Source organism: Echinops telfairi, unplaced genomic scaffold (assembly GCF_000313985.2).
Source record: "Echinops telfairi isolate 266 unplaced genomic scaffold, ASM31398v2 ScPeMD7_18;HRSCAF=68, whole genome shotgun sequence".
Lineage (NCBI taxonomy): Eukaryota > Metazoa > Chordata > Mammalia > Afrosoricida > Tenrecidae > Echinops > Echinops telfairi.
Window position 1 is genome coordinate 76306902 of NW_022103915.1, and position 18272 is coordinate 76325173.

General features: G+C 34.0%; 1 protein-coding gene across 2 annotated transcripts in view; it reads right to left on the reverse strand.

The window, feature by feature from the left end:
- Positions 1 to 346: 346 nt before the first annotated feature.
- Positions 347 to 18272, reverse strand: part of G2E3 (G2/M-phase specific E3 ubiquitin protein ligase) — an 82244-nt gene continuing 64318 nt past the window's right edge. For both annotated transcript variants that reach the window (XM_045287955.1, XM_045287954.1), the window contains 5 exons: positions 15278 to 15582; positions 12896 to 13077; positions 7970 to 8142; positions 1442 to 1632; positions 347 to 781 (listed from right to left, as the gene is read on the reverse strand). In XM_045287955.1, the coding sequence (XP_045143890.1) occupies positions 525 to 781; positions 1442 to 1632; positions 7970 to 8142; positions 12896 to 13077; positions 15278 to 15582 (1108 nt within the window). In that variant the 3' untranslated portion in view covers positions 347 to 524. The remainder of the gene's footprint in view (positions 782 to 1441; positions 1633 to 7969; positions 8143 to 12895; positions 13078 to 15277; positions 15583 to 18272) is intronic.

Here is an 18272-nt window from a genome sequence, read left to right on the forward strand (position 1 = left end):
CTAATTGTAGCGAGGGGTATTTTAATGTAAATCAGTAAAATTCAGATATTTTAAACAACCAACTTGGTGTCACCCTGAAAAGCTTATGTAACAGGACATAGTCAATTTAAGTCTAGAATGTTAGTGCTTTAAGGTATGAAAAATAGTTCATTTGAAACTGCTTAAAACTAAAAAAATTGCTGTGGCATCTTACAGTTAACAATTTATAAAAATGAGTAAAACAGTCTATTTCCAATGAAACTAGACTTGAAGAAAGCCTGTACAGTCATTCTAAAAATATGTATATAGAAGTTTACAAAGTACATATAGAAAGAAAATAGAAAAATACTACAAATTTTGAATAGTACACCCTAAGAAACAAACAGTTTTTATTTAGTTCCAACAGCCAAAACATTCTTTTCCATTTAAATGATAAATTTTACCGGGCCCAAAAGTTTTTCAAGTGATGATGGCCAGATTTCTGAAACATAAGAAAGTATCAATAGCAGCTTTAAAAGAAGCATTACTTTGTTCCAAGAAACATTTTAACGTCCAGTGTAGTGAGAACTTTCTTCTTTTTCTAGCCTTAGAGTGTTTCTTATAGAAAAGTCCATATTTTCTTGAAATTCTTTATATGTATTGGTTATTGGCAGTGCTAAACAGTTATTACACTTGTTTCCAGTAGGAAAATCCATATGCAGGCACTCAATTGAAGGAGTGGGTTTAAATCCAGAAGGTGGAATGGAACTACAACCAGTTGCAAACACAAGAATATCTTCCATTGTTGTAGTAGATTTACCACCTGAAAAGTTTACCAAAAGAAGAGAAAAATCAATCCGCGTTATGTTTGTTATCACCATACTATACATCAACTAGGATGGGAATTTCAGAAGAATGAGACTGCCATATGCCTCTTTGGCAAATAGGCCATGTGCAGTAATAGGCAAATAGTGCATCTGATAAATGCTGATGTGAACTTCGAGTAGAAGGATCTTTAAACTCATTTAGTCCAACCACAGACTGTTTATGTGGATGTCTTCTCTAATATGAGATTATAAAGTTCCAACTTTCAGGGATAAAATGTTTAAAATAATTTAAAGCTACTTTTAGATCATCACATTTATAAACCCTTTCAATGAATATAAAGAGAAAAACCAAATGATATCAAACTGAGGGAAAACTAAATAAATTTTCAAATGGAAAATTTATTTTAAAGCCTATTACACAGTATCCTCTTAATATAATTGTCATCATAGCCATGACCAATAAATAAAGGGTACTTTAAAACTTGAAAAAGATGAAAGAGATGTTTAAAGACTATTTTATGCTGTGTTCTATGCTTTTTCTTTTTTTAATGTTTTGAAAACTGGTGCTGGCAAAGGAATATCTCACTAAAAGGAAAAAGAAGGTATCACAAAACAAATATTGAGACAAATTAACCAAAAAATGTTACCTCACATACCTTCAACAGTCTGTAAGTAAGTGTTCCAAAATCCCAAAACCTGTACATCAGGTAATGTGTGGACTGTAAAGAGCTCACTAAGGACTTTTGCAGAGAGAGTCTCAGGTTTATGACACAGGATGCTACAAAATGCTTCTGGATAAGTCTGAATTTTCTCCAAAACACCAAGAGTTTTCAGACCCTGCTTAAAGCTTAAGAGAAGAAAAGTAATGACCCAACAATCAAACATGTGTCAGGTATTAGAATAGGGAATTAACATTCCAAGCTAATTTACCTGACATTTTTCCAAATATTTAATGATTTAAATAAAAGTTATATTTACTTCTTGGGGGGGAGAGGTGGCATGATACTTTCAAATCTATAAAGTAAAATACAATAAAAGATATTTTATGATCTCCACTGCCTATATAATTTGGCTTTATAGTTTTTAAAGCTCACAATTTTTCCACCACTAGTACCTTAGTTTGTCATACTTTGGTGGCTTGCATGCAGCTATCATGCTGGAAGTTATGCCACTTGTATTTCAAGTGACAGGATCACCCATGGTGAACAAGTTTCAGCAGAATTTCTAGAAAAAGAACAGACTAGAGAGAAGAAACAGACTGCCAACTTCTGAGAGATTAGCCACATAAAAACCATATAAATAGCAGTGAAATACTGCCAGCTATAATGCCAGAAGATGAACAGAACCACTCAGGTTGGAAGGTATTCAAAATTGGTGCCATAGGTGACTGTGGAAGAGCTGCTGCTTCAAAGTGGGGTTGGCCTTAAGGAAAAGGATAAAGTAGAGTTTTGAGACCTTCATTTGCTGATGAGTCATGATTCAAAATAAGAACTGCTAACACCCATTAATAATTAGAATGTGTATGACTCTAGGAAAACCGGAAGTCATTAAAAATGAAACGAGGCAAATAAGAGGTTAACAGTCTAGGGTTTAGTAAGCTGAAATGGACAGGTATTGGCCATTTAAAGTCAGACAATTGTAATAGTTTATAAACAGTGGTTCTCAACCTTCCTATTGCTGCGACCCTTTAATACAGTTCCTCTCATGTTGTGGTGACCCTGAACCATAAAATTATTTTCGTTGCTCCTTAACTGTAATTTTGCTACTGTCATGAATTGGGCGACCCCTGTGAAAGGGTCGTTTGACCCCCAAAGGGGTCACAACCCACAGGTTGAGAACTGCTGGTTTATGATAGATCACAAAATCAAAGGAATGAAATCACATTACTATCAAAAATCTTGATCTACTTTGTTATACTATGATTGCATTTGATATACTTCAAGTATTATACTATGTGATAGAGTAATTCATATAATGCTATGGTACAGTGTCAGCTTACCAAAAATACAATCACCAAGATAATAAATGTCAAATAGGTAAACTATCCCATTGACACAGGCACCAGCTTTTCAATACATGGTTATTCTGTTTTAATTGTATTCCTGTGAGTTAACAAGTATTTTTAAATTTAATTTTTAATAACTAATAGCATTTTAAAATAAATTTATTTGTATTGATTTTATTAGTAGTTATTCTGGGCATTAGATATACATACATTACTGGTTAATTTTACCAGTTTGATAAAGTATATAAATCTTACCTTCTTAAACTACATGGAATTGTCCCAATATTCCCACTCATTACACACAAGAGAACGAAAATTGACAGTGTTATTGTTTTGGCTTCAGCAATCAAGCTACATGTAGAAAACATGTTTTTTTGTTTTATTTTTTAATCATTTTATTGGGGGCTCATACAACTCTGATCACAATCCGTATATACATCAATTGTGTAAAGCACATTTGTACATTCGTTGCCCTCATCATTCTCAAAACACTTGCCCTCCACTTAAGCCCCTGGCATCAGCTCCGTATTTTCCCCCCTCCCTCCCTGCCCCCCCCATGAACCATTGATAACTTATAAATTATTATTTTGTCATATCTTGCACTGTCCGACGTCTCCCCTCACCCACTCTTCTGTTGTCTGTCCCCCAGGCAGGATGTTATATGTAAATCCCTGTAATTAGCTCCCTCTTTCCACCCCACCCTCCCGGTATCGTCACTCTCACCGCTGGTCCTGAAGGGATCATCCCTGTGTTTCCAGTTCCTATCTGTACATCCTCTGGTCTAGCCAGATTTGTAAGGTACAATTGGGATCATGATAATGGGAGTGGAGGTGGGGTGGGAAGGAAGCATTTAGGAACTAGGAAAAAGTTGTACGTTTCATTGTTGCTATACTGCACCCTAATCTGGGCTCGTCCCGCCCCGCCCCCCCCATGAAAACATGTTTTTATAATTACTTATTTTGTACTTTATTCTTTCCTGCCATTCTACGAGTTCCTCTTTTATAATGTTTTCTTTTTTAAATACTTCCTATAGCCATTCCTTTTAATCTACTGACCACAAATTGTCTTACTTTCCTTTAAATAAGAATGTCTAGATTTCATTTTATGTGATTTCTTGGGTCTCCATTAATTCTCCGCCTACTCTGTCTTCTCTCTACCTTTCAGATTTATATATATCCAGGGTTTTAACTGTACTTAGTAGATTAGAGGAAAATATATCTACTCCACTTTAGCATAAGTCCATGATAATTTTTTCATTTTAAATTATTCAAAATTTTGTTTTACTTTTCAGTTCCTTATCTTTAATGTTACTTTAATACTCTCATTCAGTTTATTCGGTTACTTAAATTATTGGTGTTCTTCAACTCCTCCCAATTCTAATTTTGGTTGTCTTATGTTATATAGTTTTTATGAAGAATTTTTTAATGACAATTGCTTTATCTTTGGCATTGCCATTTGTCTTGGGCTGTATTTCTCTACATAATATTTATATCTATGTATTTGCTTTAGATTAGTACTCTACTCCTAGTCTCAGCCCCCAAACTGGTTACTTTGTTACATTTCCTTGTTACAGATCAGGGTCAATACCAGACTCCAAACCCAACTGTGGAATAAACAGAGAGTTTTGACTTTATAAGATAACGCCCTTTAGGTTATGGTTTCCTTGTTACTTCTACCTACCATCCCCAGTAGTCTTACAAATTTAGATATTTTAAAAGATTATCTTTGTTATATCGGGTTTTTTTTTGTTTAAATAGGAAAGTGTCTTAGTTATCTAGCTCTGCTATAAGGAAAATACCAGAAGTGAATGGCTTTAATAAACAAAAATTCATTCTCATAGTTTAGAAGACTAGGAGTCTGTATTTAGGGTGTCAGCACTAATTCTCCATATGCTCTGGAGGAAGGTGACTTGGGCTCCTTTCAACATCTGTATGCCTGCCATCCTGGGGTCCCTTGGAGAGCTCCATGTATCTTGGCATCAGTCTTCCTTCCCCTGATGGTCTAGAAGGTTCTCAGTACAGGGACCTCAAGCCCAAATGCCATGCTTTGCTCCTTGTTCTTTCTTGGTTCCACCTTCTCTGCTTCCTTTTTATCTCTTATAAGATAAAAGGAGGTTCAAGCTACATCCCAAGGAAAGTACCCTTACATGAGATTAGTGTATGCTATTACTAGAGTAAAAATGTTGTATACCACTCTAATGCTCTTACCATTGATTGATCACAACAGAATGCATCGTGAGAAATGAACACATCACCATACAACCCCCAAATCACAATATTACATAATTGCCAAATCACTGAGAATTGTGGACAAGCCAAGATGACACAGGTTGTGGTTTGGGGAAGTTGGGAGGGAACAACTCAATCCATGGCCAAAAGTTACTATTTAGCTGTTTACCCATGTCTTTTCATCTCAACCTGTGCAATTTCTATTTATAATTCTGATTTTAACTTACACTTTACCTCTTATAACAGTTTTCCCTGACCTCTAAACTACTCAGATCTGTGAATACAAATAATAATAAATCATATATCAGTAGGAATATTAATTACTTGGAGGGGGAAAATAACTCTGTACATGTCATTAAGTGCTGCATTTAACTACTTAAGAATCTTATAGGAGACCTTTGAAGACAATTAGAAGTTATTTTATTATATTGAAAAATGTATCCTCAGCAACTAAACTGTAACATTATATTTCAACTTAGAAGAATTCAAGGGAACATCCCAAATATCTATCCACAGGGAACAGGCTGAACATATTCACCCAAACAGAAGAATTTTTTTTTTTCTTGTCTTGATTTTTAGGCCTGTTCCTGAGGTTATTTGGGTGCTGATTAAAAAAACTGCACTGGATCAATTTTCTAGAGTTGACAACATCAACTCTAGTGTCTTAGATACTCTGTTCCATTATATTTTCAGCTATATTATCTCCTAGTTTTGTTTTTTTTAAAATCATTTTACTGCGGGCTCGTACAGCTTAAATCACAATCTCCTAGTCTTAAATTTAAGAATTAAGACCCACCAATTACAGGATAAGACAAAAAAGGGTATGGGTATTTGAAAATGAATTAGAAATCATAGGACTTCCAAGAAAGTTGTACAGCCCAAAGTGACTAGTTGATTACGTATCAAGCTATCAATCATAAGGGTAGTGGTTAAAACCCACCAGACACGCTGCAGCCTTTAAAAGATTAGAATTGATTAGAGGGAAGCAGGTTTTTCTTTTTAGTATGGCAGGCTGTGCAGAGATTACAAGTTGAATACTGCTAAGCCAGAACACAGCTTGAGAAGGGTAGAAAATAAAAAAGGTAATTTAGAGTGTCAAAAATGTACAACTTCACAGAAATTTTCATAAATATTTTGACAATCTAAAAGTTTCAAATTACGCAATAAACACTTCTGAATGCATTTTAATATATAAAAACCAACGGATAATTCATGTTAAATATTTCAGAGGTGAAGTTGACTTCAAATTCTTTATAAGAAAATTTCTAACTTTTATTAGTAACTTTGCACAGGTGCAAAAATTGTGCCACCTTAAACAAGACTGAAACAATTTAATTTTAATAAAATAATTTGAACTTTGACAGATCCATTTTGGGTTTCAGAACATTTGAATTTCATCTTTCTCCTGCAGAGCAGCTGGTAGGCTCGAATACCTGTCACCCCACAATGGCTAGCATGTAACCCACTACATGCCACCCACCAGGTTCCTTATTTACTGTACAGTGACTCTTATTTCGGACCCCTTTTTAAGCTAACAAATTAGTACTGCCTGCTATTCAGTTCCTAATAAAGGTGAAGTGATACTTGGGGGAAATTCCAAGGTCATGTAATTTGTCGTGTTCAAATATATCTTTGGATCAAAGGACACTATGTGAAGTATAACTTAATCTCAAACATGCACTTCTTCTAGTTTTTATTACATTAAAATATCGTGATATTTTTATTGGCAAGCAGAGTGTTCTGTATCTAAAAAACTAGAGCTGATAGGGGAAAACTGTTGAATTAGCAGGTCAAATATACCCAGAAAGAAGTCAAATTTTCAAGGCACCAAAATGTGTGCTGGCCAGGGGATATATGGAAACAATAGTGTTCCGAATAGCCCTAAAGTGGTAACGCGAACTATGTCTACTTATTACCATGGTGTGATCTCCAAAATATATTGTCAAGTGAAAAACAAGTTTAAAAAAAGGGTGGTGGGCATGTTAATATTGATTTATGTATTCATCTGCTGTCAGTAAAAAGAAAAACAATACCAAATGGTATACCAAAAGGTAGAAGAAATCATACCAAAAGTACAATGGTTATTTCACTGGGGATAAAGGTGGAATGGATATGGATGAAAGATACACTTCTTTGAACACACTTTCTAGCAAAGATCTAAATTCTTTCAATATATATTTCAATAAGGATAGTAACTATAATTGTTTTAAACATACATATTTCAATCTAATAGTTAATTGTTAATGATGCTGATATTAAAAACAACAAAAATAATGTATTGATCAGATATCATGTCAGATATTTAGATGAAAATAATACTGCCCATAATAAAGAGACGATTGGTCACAATAAGTTTATAAATGTTAAGATCTGAGTGGTGATTACATGGTTATATTATTCTGTCTATTTCTACATATAACTGGTATTTTTCACTACTTAAAAAACCCCAATTTAAACACAATACTATTTAAAAAAACAAAGTGCCCAGAGATAAAAGCTTGAAAAAATGTGAAGACTATTAAGTCAGAGAGAGAAGCACATTCACTTTATTCATCAAAGAGTGCCCCGTACACCCATTTAAAGTGCTCAATAGACGACAGACGTCCAATGAGTCGCCATTAAGTGAATGGAGACAGACACAGAAAGTTGGCTCATGCGGCAAGACATTTGAAAACAGTTATTTATTTAGAAAAATAATTATAAACTGGCAGAGGTGGGGGTGGGGGAGCAAAATTTACTTTCCTAATCTAATCATCATATGTTTACACAAGATTCTGCTTTCTGCGTAAGGCCAGAAAAGCAACAATCCATAAGATGCTAATTTTAAAATATTGTTTTAAGGTAGCATTTAAATTTTTTGTAGGACATTTACATTTACTACCACTGTACTTCACATTAAAAGACAACAGTTTTAACATGTAATTTATGAGAATCTTTGACATATAACTTACCTTTCAAAGGGCACTTGTACTCTCTTAATGACATGGTAGAAAAGTATGTCATTTATCAAGTGATATTTATCACTTAATGACGTTATAACTTTTAGACAGCCAGTAAGCTCTAGATAGTTATAGCATTCATTTATTGCACAGCTTAAGTCAGCCATATTTGTTGCAGTTTTTAGCTGTAAAACAAGAGAAAGTATGCCTACTTTAACAATTTACTGGTGAGTGCCACTTACATTTAGAATGACATATTACTTTATATTAAATTCCCGAGTACACCAAAGTGGAGTGAAAAGCATACTAAAAATTAGTTTTCTAGAATAAATGTATTTGAATCCAGTTCAATACTTTCCTAATGTGATGATGTATATCTATCTATCTGACTGCTAGACTAAGCAAACAAACATTGAATCAGGGTGTAAAGCTAAGAGGATAATTAGAGACCCAATAAAAAGTCTGAATTCTGTTCAACAGACAATGGAAAAATGCTGAGTACTCTTGGACTGGGGGGGAAAGTAAACTGATCAAGATGATACTTTTGGAAGAATTACACTGAATGAAGAATATTAGAGTAACATAACTGTCCTAGCCAAGTCAGTTATACTAAGTACATTAGAAATAAGGAAAAATTTTAAAATAAGCGATGCATTAAGACAAATTATTTGATACATACTAGGAAGATGAAGTAAATGAGGATGAAATTAACCTTTCCAGGATGACTTGGAATGGAAAATACCTAGGGTATAATGTACATTATCCACTTAAAAAAAGGAAATTATTTATGTGAGGGGGCTTCCCATTATCTTTTAATTCCATTTTCCTATGAAATCTCAAAGTCCCTTTATAAAAGAATAATTGACATAATAAAGTTATATAGCAATAGAGATGATCTAAGGAGAGTTCATGAAGAATAGTAGCTGAGATTTAAAAGAGGATAAAATTTTAACAAAAAATATTATAGGGTATAACATGTCGATACTTGAACATAAAACTTTCTTATACATTTGCTTATAAAGAGTGAAAGTTAAAAATAGGAGCTAGGACAATAGTCTATTGGAATGGAAAATGTATTTGCTAATCCTTCAATATAAAATACTCTTCTCTTAGACATTTATATGAGTCACTCCCATCATTTAAGTTCTCTGCAGAAATTTCCGAGGTATTATCTGCCTATGCTGTTGAAAATAACACATTCATATTTTGTCAGAAACTAATAATTATGTGTATGTTATCTTAACATCTCCATTAGTACCCCACCCCCACTCTTGGGTTTTATCCTAAGTGATTACAATAATGAGAGAAACCCAATTTTATAGATGACCTTGAATTTTACAATTGTATCTCTAAATCAAGGGCTATTTATGGAAAGAGATAGAGTGTTTTATGCATTGGTGTTTCAACTATCCAAGTGTGCCATTGTAATATGAAGATAGCCATAGACGTAGCAAATGAGCACAGCTAGCTTCAAAAAGAGGCACTGGATCTCAATTGGTCTACAGTCCATAATTTGCCATTCTAAAATCTAGACTTAAAAAGAAATAAAAATCTGTGATTTGGGGTCTCTGTTACAGAAGCTTAGTTATTACCTATAAACTTTCTTATTCTATTGCATTTAAAACACATGTTACCATTTGACTGTACATAATATAGTTAACTTATGTTTTTCTTTTAAAATATAAATCCTAAGGAGACAGGTACATTGAATTACTACTCTATCTTCTGTGATAAAATGGTAGACAGTATATAGCATTTGTTGACTAACTGAGCAAATAAAATGGGATAGGAGTGTAAAGCTCAGAGGAGAATTCGAGACTTTGAATGACCCAATAAAGTGTCTGAACTCTATTTCATAGGCAATGGAAAGATACTTAGTATTCTTGAAGGGGGGAAAAAAGTAACATGATAAAGATTATACTTTTGGAAGAATCACATTAAATAGAGAGTATTAGAGTAACATAACTGTCTTAGCAAGTCTGTTATATTAAGTACTTTAGAAACAAAGAAAGATTTTAAAATAAGCTATACATTAAAACCAATGATTTGCAACATAACAGAAAGATGAAGTAAAGAAGGTTGCAAATAACCTGGGAATGGAAAAAGCGCCAGAAAAGAACAAAAGAATCTGGCACAAAAGCAAATTCTGGGGAGGAACTTAGTCTTGCTTTAAATACATTGGGCTTCAGTTGCTCTATCAAGAACCAGCTTTTTAGATATGTAGTTTAAAAAATATAGCTATGATAGTTAATGAAGGAAAAAGGCTTTCCAAGCGATATAGAATGAGGACTGTTAAGTCAAACTGAAAAAGTCCTGCATTTCAAGAGTAGGAGAAAACATTGACAGAATAAGTTACAAGGTGAAATAAGACAATATAATCTTCAGGAAACCAAACTTATGTGATTTTCATGGTGAACCTATAGGACAGAGTAGAACTGTTTAGAATTCTTACTCTTTAAATCTTTTATTTTTTTAAGAAGGTGGTTTCTTTATTTTCTTTTAAAAAAAATATTTTATTGGGGGCTCGTACAATTCATATCACAATCCATACATTCATCGTGTCAAGCATATCTGCACATTTGCTGCCATCATCATTCTCTAGACAACTCTAAATCTTTACAGGAACACAGCCTCATCTTTCTCCTGTAGAATGATGATTGGGTTCAAACACTGATCTTGGGTTAACAGCTCAATGCGTAGACTACTATGCTACCGTGGATCCAACATAGGGAAACCAGGAGAATGAAATTCTAAGAAAGTGTTAACTGCCTACATTAGAGAAGATGAGATGTTAAAAAAGAAATGTCTTTGATTGTGACAAATTAGAACCTTAGACATAAGCTATGAAATAGCTAACTTGACAGAAAGGTAGTTGGAACAGAAGTCTGATTACAAGAAGAAATAGAGGATGGAGACAAACAATTATAGATTTTTGGTAATGAGAAGGAAAAGATAAGGTGAAGATGTTCTCATGACAGAATCTTTGACCATGTGAATGAAATTGTTTATGCTTTACACATATTTGGTCCCAAATATTAATTCTTCTCATCTAGTAAATAATTCAAACCTATAAAATCAGTGCCATTATCACATGCTCCCATTTATACAGAAGGTGAAACTGAAGCACAGCGGGTCAAGTAACTTTCTCCAGGCCGTACACTGCTAAATGAAGGGCCTAGATTTCAAATGAAAGTGACCTAGCGTCTGAATTGGTGCTCCTATACAGAGTAGTTAAAGATACAAGAAAAAGTGATACCACTAATTACATTTGGTACTGAACAATACTAAGTTCAAATTAATAATAACAAGATATTCTTAGAAAGGATGGAAGACTCTGTCATTCGAAGCAGAGAAAATAGGTAGAAAATAGAGCATGTTTAAGGAGTCTAAGGGAGGAAAAGTTAAAAGTATTTCATTGTCCTAAATACTCAGTATAGTTTCATTTTGTTTTTTAAATGCCAAGTATATTTGTCTTGCAATGTTTTTTTAAATGTTAAGTTTTAATGACATATAATATACATACCATGCAATTCAAAGGTTTAAACATTTGGAAAAAAAACCAAGCAATTTTGGAACATTTTCTTCACTCGTGTACTCATTATTATTGGCTCCCCATTTCTTCCCCAACGTCCCTTCCCTAATCCTAAGAAACTATTAATCCAGTTACTGTCTCTATAGATTTACTATCTTGAATTTCATATAAAGAAAAACAGAAAATATCCACCCCCCACCAAAAAACAAAACAAAAATAAAAAACAGAAGAAAATAAAAACTAGAACAAATTTAAAACAGGGAGAACAAATAATAAGTTGTTAATTTTTAACATAACTACATCAGCATTAATCCCCTTTCCAATGCATTTTTGAGAGCAAGGCAATTCGCATCACTGGTCAATGGTCAGAAGAGATCCTCTGGAGGCTTACTCCCCTTGGGGATGCTGCAAATAGATTTTGGGTTTTCACTGTCATCCATAACCCTCACTATTATGGTATAATTTAATGGCTAAAAGTATAAACTCCGAAATTAGACTTTAATTAAATGTCAAGTTTATTAAATCACATCTGTGTAAACTTGGGTTTGTTAATCTTGTTATGCCTCAGTTTCTTATCAGTAAACCCCCTCCCAGGGGGACGAATAACAGAAAAGTGAGTGAGGGGCAACAGAGGACGATGTAAGATATGGAAAAAAAACCCTATAACTTATCAAGGGTTCATGAGGGAGGGAGGGTAAGGGAGAAAGGGTAAAGTAATGGGGAGCTGATATCAGGGTCTCAAGTGGGAAGAAAATGCTTTAAAAATGATGGCGGTGGCATATGTGCAAATGTGGCGGACACACTGGAGGAATGTATGGATTGTGATAGGAGATGTAACAGCCCCCAATAAAAGTATTTAAATATGTATATATATAAACTCATTTAATTATAATTATATATATATATATAATTATAATTAAATGAGTTTTGAACATGTAACATCTAAGGTCTATTATAAATGCTACCTATTTTAGGTGCAGTGAGTCTTTTCTTGGTCTCCACTACCCATCCTCCCTTTAAGAGGAAGCATTGTCTCGAATTGATGAGACAAGTCTTTTCTCTCTTCAGATTCATATGCATGCAAGAAAGTTCTCTTTCGCTCTCTAGCAAGCAATAGCTCATACTGTCTTTAGCTGAGTACATATATCTATCTAGTTCTGGAGACATATAGCAAGCCTTTCTAAACACAGAAATAAGTCAACATGGTACAACTGACTTTATCAACATTAAATCTGGTATTTTAGATATTCTACCTCTGACTAATCTTTTAACTAATCCAAGTTCTGCTGGTATGTATCGACAACTCCTAAAACTACAGAGAGTATTATTCTACTCCAGCCCAGTAACTTCTTTTCAAATATACCTAGAATGTAGTCTACATGTTAATAAACAGGTACATTTCTTACCCTGATTATAATTTGTGCCACATCAAAGTCTGAAACATCGTCTAAAATTGGTTGGGTATTTTCTGGTCCATAAACGAGGCAGTTAAACAAGGTTTTAGAAAAGAAACCAGGCGAAGGACCACCATGAACCAAAGAAATGGCAAGCATTTTGCCAGCTTCATAGTAAAGATTCTCTTTCAGAGCTGTAAATACAGATAGAAATATATTAAAACCATTTCCATTATTATAATTTTTCATGAATACATATGCAATTAACAACTTCTCAGAAGCTATTACCACACACAATATAATCTCTCCTAAAATATTAAAAAAACCATTTCTAAGTATAAAACAATATCCCATCATAGAAAAAATATAAATATAGGAAATCTTAAAAATATGACCCATAAACTTCCACCTTAATAACCACCATATGCACTTTGGTCTATTTGCATCTATTTGTGCATATACACACGAGTAAATAATTTAACTTCAGCTTTTTCCCACTTAATATATTTTAAAGCTTTTCTTAAATTATTAAAAATTAATAAAGTTGAGAATTTAAAAATGCATTAAGACTAACTCATATATGTGATGTAATTTAAGCTACTCTCCTATTATTGAGCATTGTGACTGAGTAACAATTTCAGCTACATAACACATAATGTTAAAATCAATTATATATTTACATATTGTTTTTATCTACTGTATGAGGGGCTTCAAAACATTCATGGAAAATGGAATGAAAAGATAATGTAATTTCCTCACATACTCTTTGAAGTCCCCTCATAATCAATGAATATAATAAAAATAGATTTCTACATATGGTACTATTGGTCCAAAATATATGAACACTTTTAAGGTTGTTGGTACATGCCGCTAAATATTATCTTCCAAAAAAGAACAAATTTACTATCTTAGCACACCCTCACAGATTTCAAAAACATTTAAAATATTACTTAAAATTATTTTAGCTACTTTGATAGGTCAATGGATATTTAATTTTTTCTAGTAATCAATAAAACAATTTATTAATGAAATTAAAATTAAAATAATCTTAGTAACTCCATCTGTTTCCCAAAGTGAGCAATATTGCTCCCTGGGGAATGGGGTGTTGGTGTTGGTGCTGAAACTATCTCTGAGGGCTGCAAAGGCAGAGATACCTACACTTCATCCTGGAATGTGGGTTATAATACAAGAGTTTTTAATTGCCAGGGTGTGCTGAATAATTTTCTGAAAAGGGGGAAGAGGGTCAAATAAGTTTGGAAACGTAACAGTTTCTGTTAAACCACATTTAACAGATAAAGAAGTAGACACAGACTACTTAAGTGCTTAATTTAAAGACAGAAAGCTGTTGATGTACACATATATAAAGTTGGATCCAGGTTTTGTAACTCACACACTCCAATATACTAAAGCTGCCTTGCGTTAACAATATTAGTAAGAGGGCTTTTAAAAAGGTGTTTGAATGAAAGATTATGTATGTATATAACATACATAAAGTATCCTTCATAATTTCTAAATTATTTCAGTGATGCTTCTTCAAGCAATGTTAAGTACAGTTTTACTAATAGAAATGATAAAGAAAAGTCATATGGAATGAAATACATGCATTCTTACTCTCTTTCAAATTTCATTTTGCAGCAACAGTACTCAAAGCTCACTGAGTAAATTCCAACTCATGGCAACACTGGAAGACACAGCAGAGGTGCCCCTCTAGGTTTCTGAGATTGCAAATCATTAAGGGACTGCAAAGCCTAATCCTTCTCCCATAGAGTGGCTAGTGGTTTGGAACTGCTGACCTTGCGGTTAGCAACCCAACATGTAACCCACCACGGGGAGATGATATAAAAGCTGCTAGAAATTAATGCTAAAGTATCTGTTTTGAGGTGCCTCTTTTAATTACATAATTCTAAAAAAGTATCACACACATAGTCATGTAGAAAATATTCTTAAAACAAAAAGCACACTGAAAAATCTATTTCGTGTGGACTGGAACGCTTGCTATCAGAATCCTATGTTGTTAAGGAATATGCCAACTGCAAATTTCAAATATAACGAACAAGAAGAATTCAAATCATCATCCCATTAGTCATTAGTCACTCATCACTTATTCAAATGTAGCTAGAGATTGGATAAAAGTACAATTAAATAAAGTTACCTTTATATGAAAACATTTAAGATGGATATTATATAAAGAATTCATGAAAATTCCTAAATAAATGTTTTATCACAAGTTTACATTATTACACTATCCCCACTCCTTTTCTGTGAATATCAGTATTGTAGTGATAAACTGAATGATACTATTTAGACCAGAATATGAAATTTCAATTCTAACCTGATATGCCTTCCTTTACCTATGCCACATTTAGTAAATACAATAATATATGAAATAATTACCTTGAGAATTAAGAGATAAGTTCTTTGACAAGGACCCTTCAAACAATGATGAGTTTTCAAGATGTTGCATTAAGATACTTAGGAATTCGTGCTTTGATCCAGGAAGCTCTCTTCCAAAATTATCATTTTCGTTCAAATATGCTACTTCGATTATACATGAAGGATTAAAGTTCTGATTTTTGAATATATCTAAGGCACTATTCCAGACATTAGCTTTGTTGATATACAATTTAGTTTTTCTTTTTAATTGAAAGCCTAGCTCTGATAACACAGCTGATATGTCTCTTCTGATCTTCATTGTCTGCCTATAAAACATGAATTTTAGCATACATGTAAGTAAATACTCTAAAGTACTTCATGTGAAATGGTAGTATACAACAGTAAGAGAGAAATAAAGAGTAAAAAAAAGTTCTGCTCTGACTCCCACCCCAAAACAGAATGGTGACTGCCTCTGATACCAAAAGGTTACTTGGTAATCTTATTTTTAAATTATTTATTCCTTTACCCAGTCTTCTACCAAATTATCATCACCACATGTCATAAAGAGAAGGCCTTGATCGCACAGTGGTTAAACACTTGGCTACTAATCAAAAGGTTGGCTGGCAGTTCAAACCCACCAGCTGTTCCATGGAAGAAAGAAGAGGCAGTCTGCTTCCATAAAGATTATAGCCTTGTAAACACCACCGGGCAGTTCTACTCTGGCCTGCAGGATTCCTGAGTTGCAAATGACTTGATGGCCAAAGGTGCTTGTTTTTTTTAAAGGCTTGTTTTTTAATATTATTTATGAGAACGTTGATTATCTCAAATTTGACCAATTCAGCCTATTTGTCTGTTAAGTTTCAAAATAAGCTCAAAATATCATGACAAACTTGCCAAATAATATCTTATTTCATGTTCACCACAATTCCTTATAATAAAAGATACTATTGTAAAAAGTACAGGCACCACTTGGTAGTTTATTAGTGATGTAAATTCTTTTTTTTAGTGATGTAAATTCTTGATCCAAACTACAGATTTATAGAATTAGAACCACTGGGCTTGAGTGTGAGCAATCAGTTTCAATAAAAACTCAGGTATTAAAAGTGTTAGGTGCTGATGAGTCAGTTCTGACTTATGATGACCCTATGTTTAGGGGAACAAAATATTACCTGGTCCTGTGCCATGCTTATAATTGTTATGTTTGAGTCCAATGTTACAACCCATCTCCTTCTTTTTTGCTGACACTACCAAGCATGATGTTCCTTCCATAGACTAATCTCTCCTTATTACATGTACAAATTACATGAGACAAACTCTTGTCATTGTAGCTAGCTATAATTCTTTTAAGATAAAGTTGTTCATTCTTCTGGGAATTTGTGGTACCCTTGATACTCTTAGCAAACATCATAATGTAAATACAGTATATACTAGAGTATAGGTATGAATGCAGATGCATATGAATCAATTGAAAATACAATGGTTTGGGTCAGGTATACCTTATTCAATGTGACATCCTTGCTAGTCAACTCTTTAAAGACATCTTTTATAGCAGGGGAGCCCTGGTGGTGTTGGGCTGTAATCTACAAGGTTACAGTTTAAAAACACCAGCCACTCCAAGGGAGAATGATGGGGCTTTCAACTCCAGTAAACAGTTTCAGTCTCGGAAACCTGCAAGGCAGCTCTCCCCAGTCCAATGGGGTCTCTATGAATGGGCATTGGCTGGATAGCAGTGCGTTTGGCTTGGGGTTCTGGTTTTGTACAGCCTGTTGTAATAAGTTGTTTGACTGCCGCTTACATGAGCATCCAAATAAAAGGAAATCCTTGTTTTCAAATTTTTCTCAGTTCATCATGATGTTATGTATGCGTCCAGTGGTGATCATTTGGTTTTTATATTGAATTGCAATCCATACTGAAGGTTATAGTCTTTGATTTTCATCAGCAATTGCTTCAAGCCCTCCTTCTTTTCAGCAAAGTTGTGTCCTTTGATTATTGCAGGTTGCTCATAGCCTTCTTCACACATTTACTCCTCTGATTTTAAACTACGACTCAGTATCACTGCAGTAAACATCTGACTTCCTCTCAGTTCTCTATTGCCAAGAGCAAGGATCAGACATGCCTCCATGCTCCCACCCATCTTTACCTACTCTGACGTCAAACTTTCCTCCCACAGCACCCGTAATTCATTGCAGTGGCCATACAGAACTCACAAACAATTCTCACATTTATGGAGGTTTATTGTTGTGGTGGTTAGGTGCTGTAGAGCCAGTTCCGACTCACACTGACCTGATGTAAACCAAAACAAATCATTGGCCAGTCCTGCACCATTCTCACAGTTGTTCTTATGTTTGAGCCCATTGTTACAGCCACTGTATCAATCCATCCTAACAATGACCTTCCTCTTTTTCGCTGTCCCTCTATTTTACCAATCATGATGTCTTTCTCCAGAGTCTGGTCTTTCCTGAAAACATGTCCAAAGCACGCGAGACAAGGTCTCTTTATACATGCCTATTAGGAGCATTGTGGTGGTGTTTCTTCCAAGACAGATTTATTTATTTTCTTGGCAGTTCATGATATTTTCAATATTAAAATGCATTGATTCTTCTTTAGTTTTCCTTATTCATGTCCAACTTCATCATGCATAAGAAGCAAGTGAAAATGCAATGGCTTGGATCAGGTACACCTTTGTTTCAAAGTAACATTCTTGATTTTCAATACTTCAAAAAGGTTTTGTGCAGCAGATTTACATATGAGCAAGAACCTATGGTACTGAAAAACTCTGAGCTGCAATGAAAGCATTAGCCCAAATCAAGGTTCTAGGAATCAATGGAATACCAACTGAAATGTTTCAATAAACTGAAGCACTGGAAGCACTTACTTGTCTATGCCAGGAAATTTGGAAGACAGCTACGTGGCCAACTGATTGGAAAAGATCCGTATTTGTACACATTCACAAGAAAGGTGACCCAAAGAATGCTCAAATTATAGAATATTGTTAATATCACACACAACCCCCCCG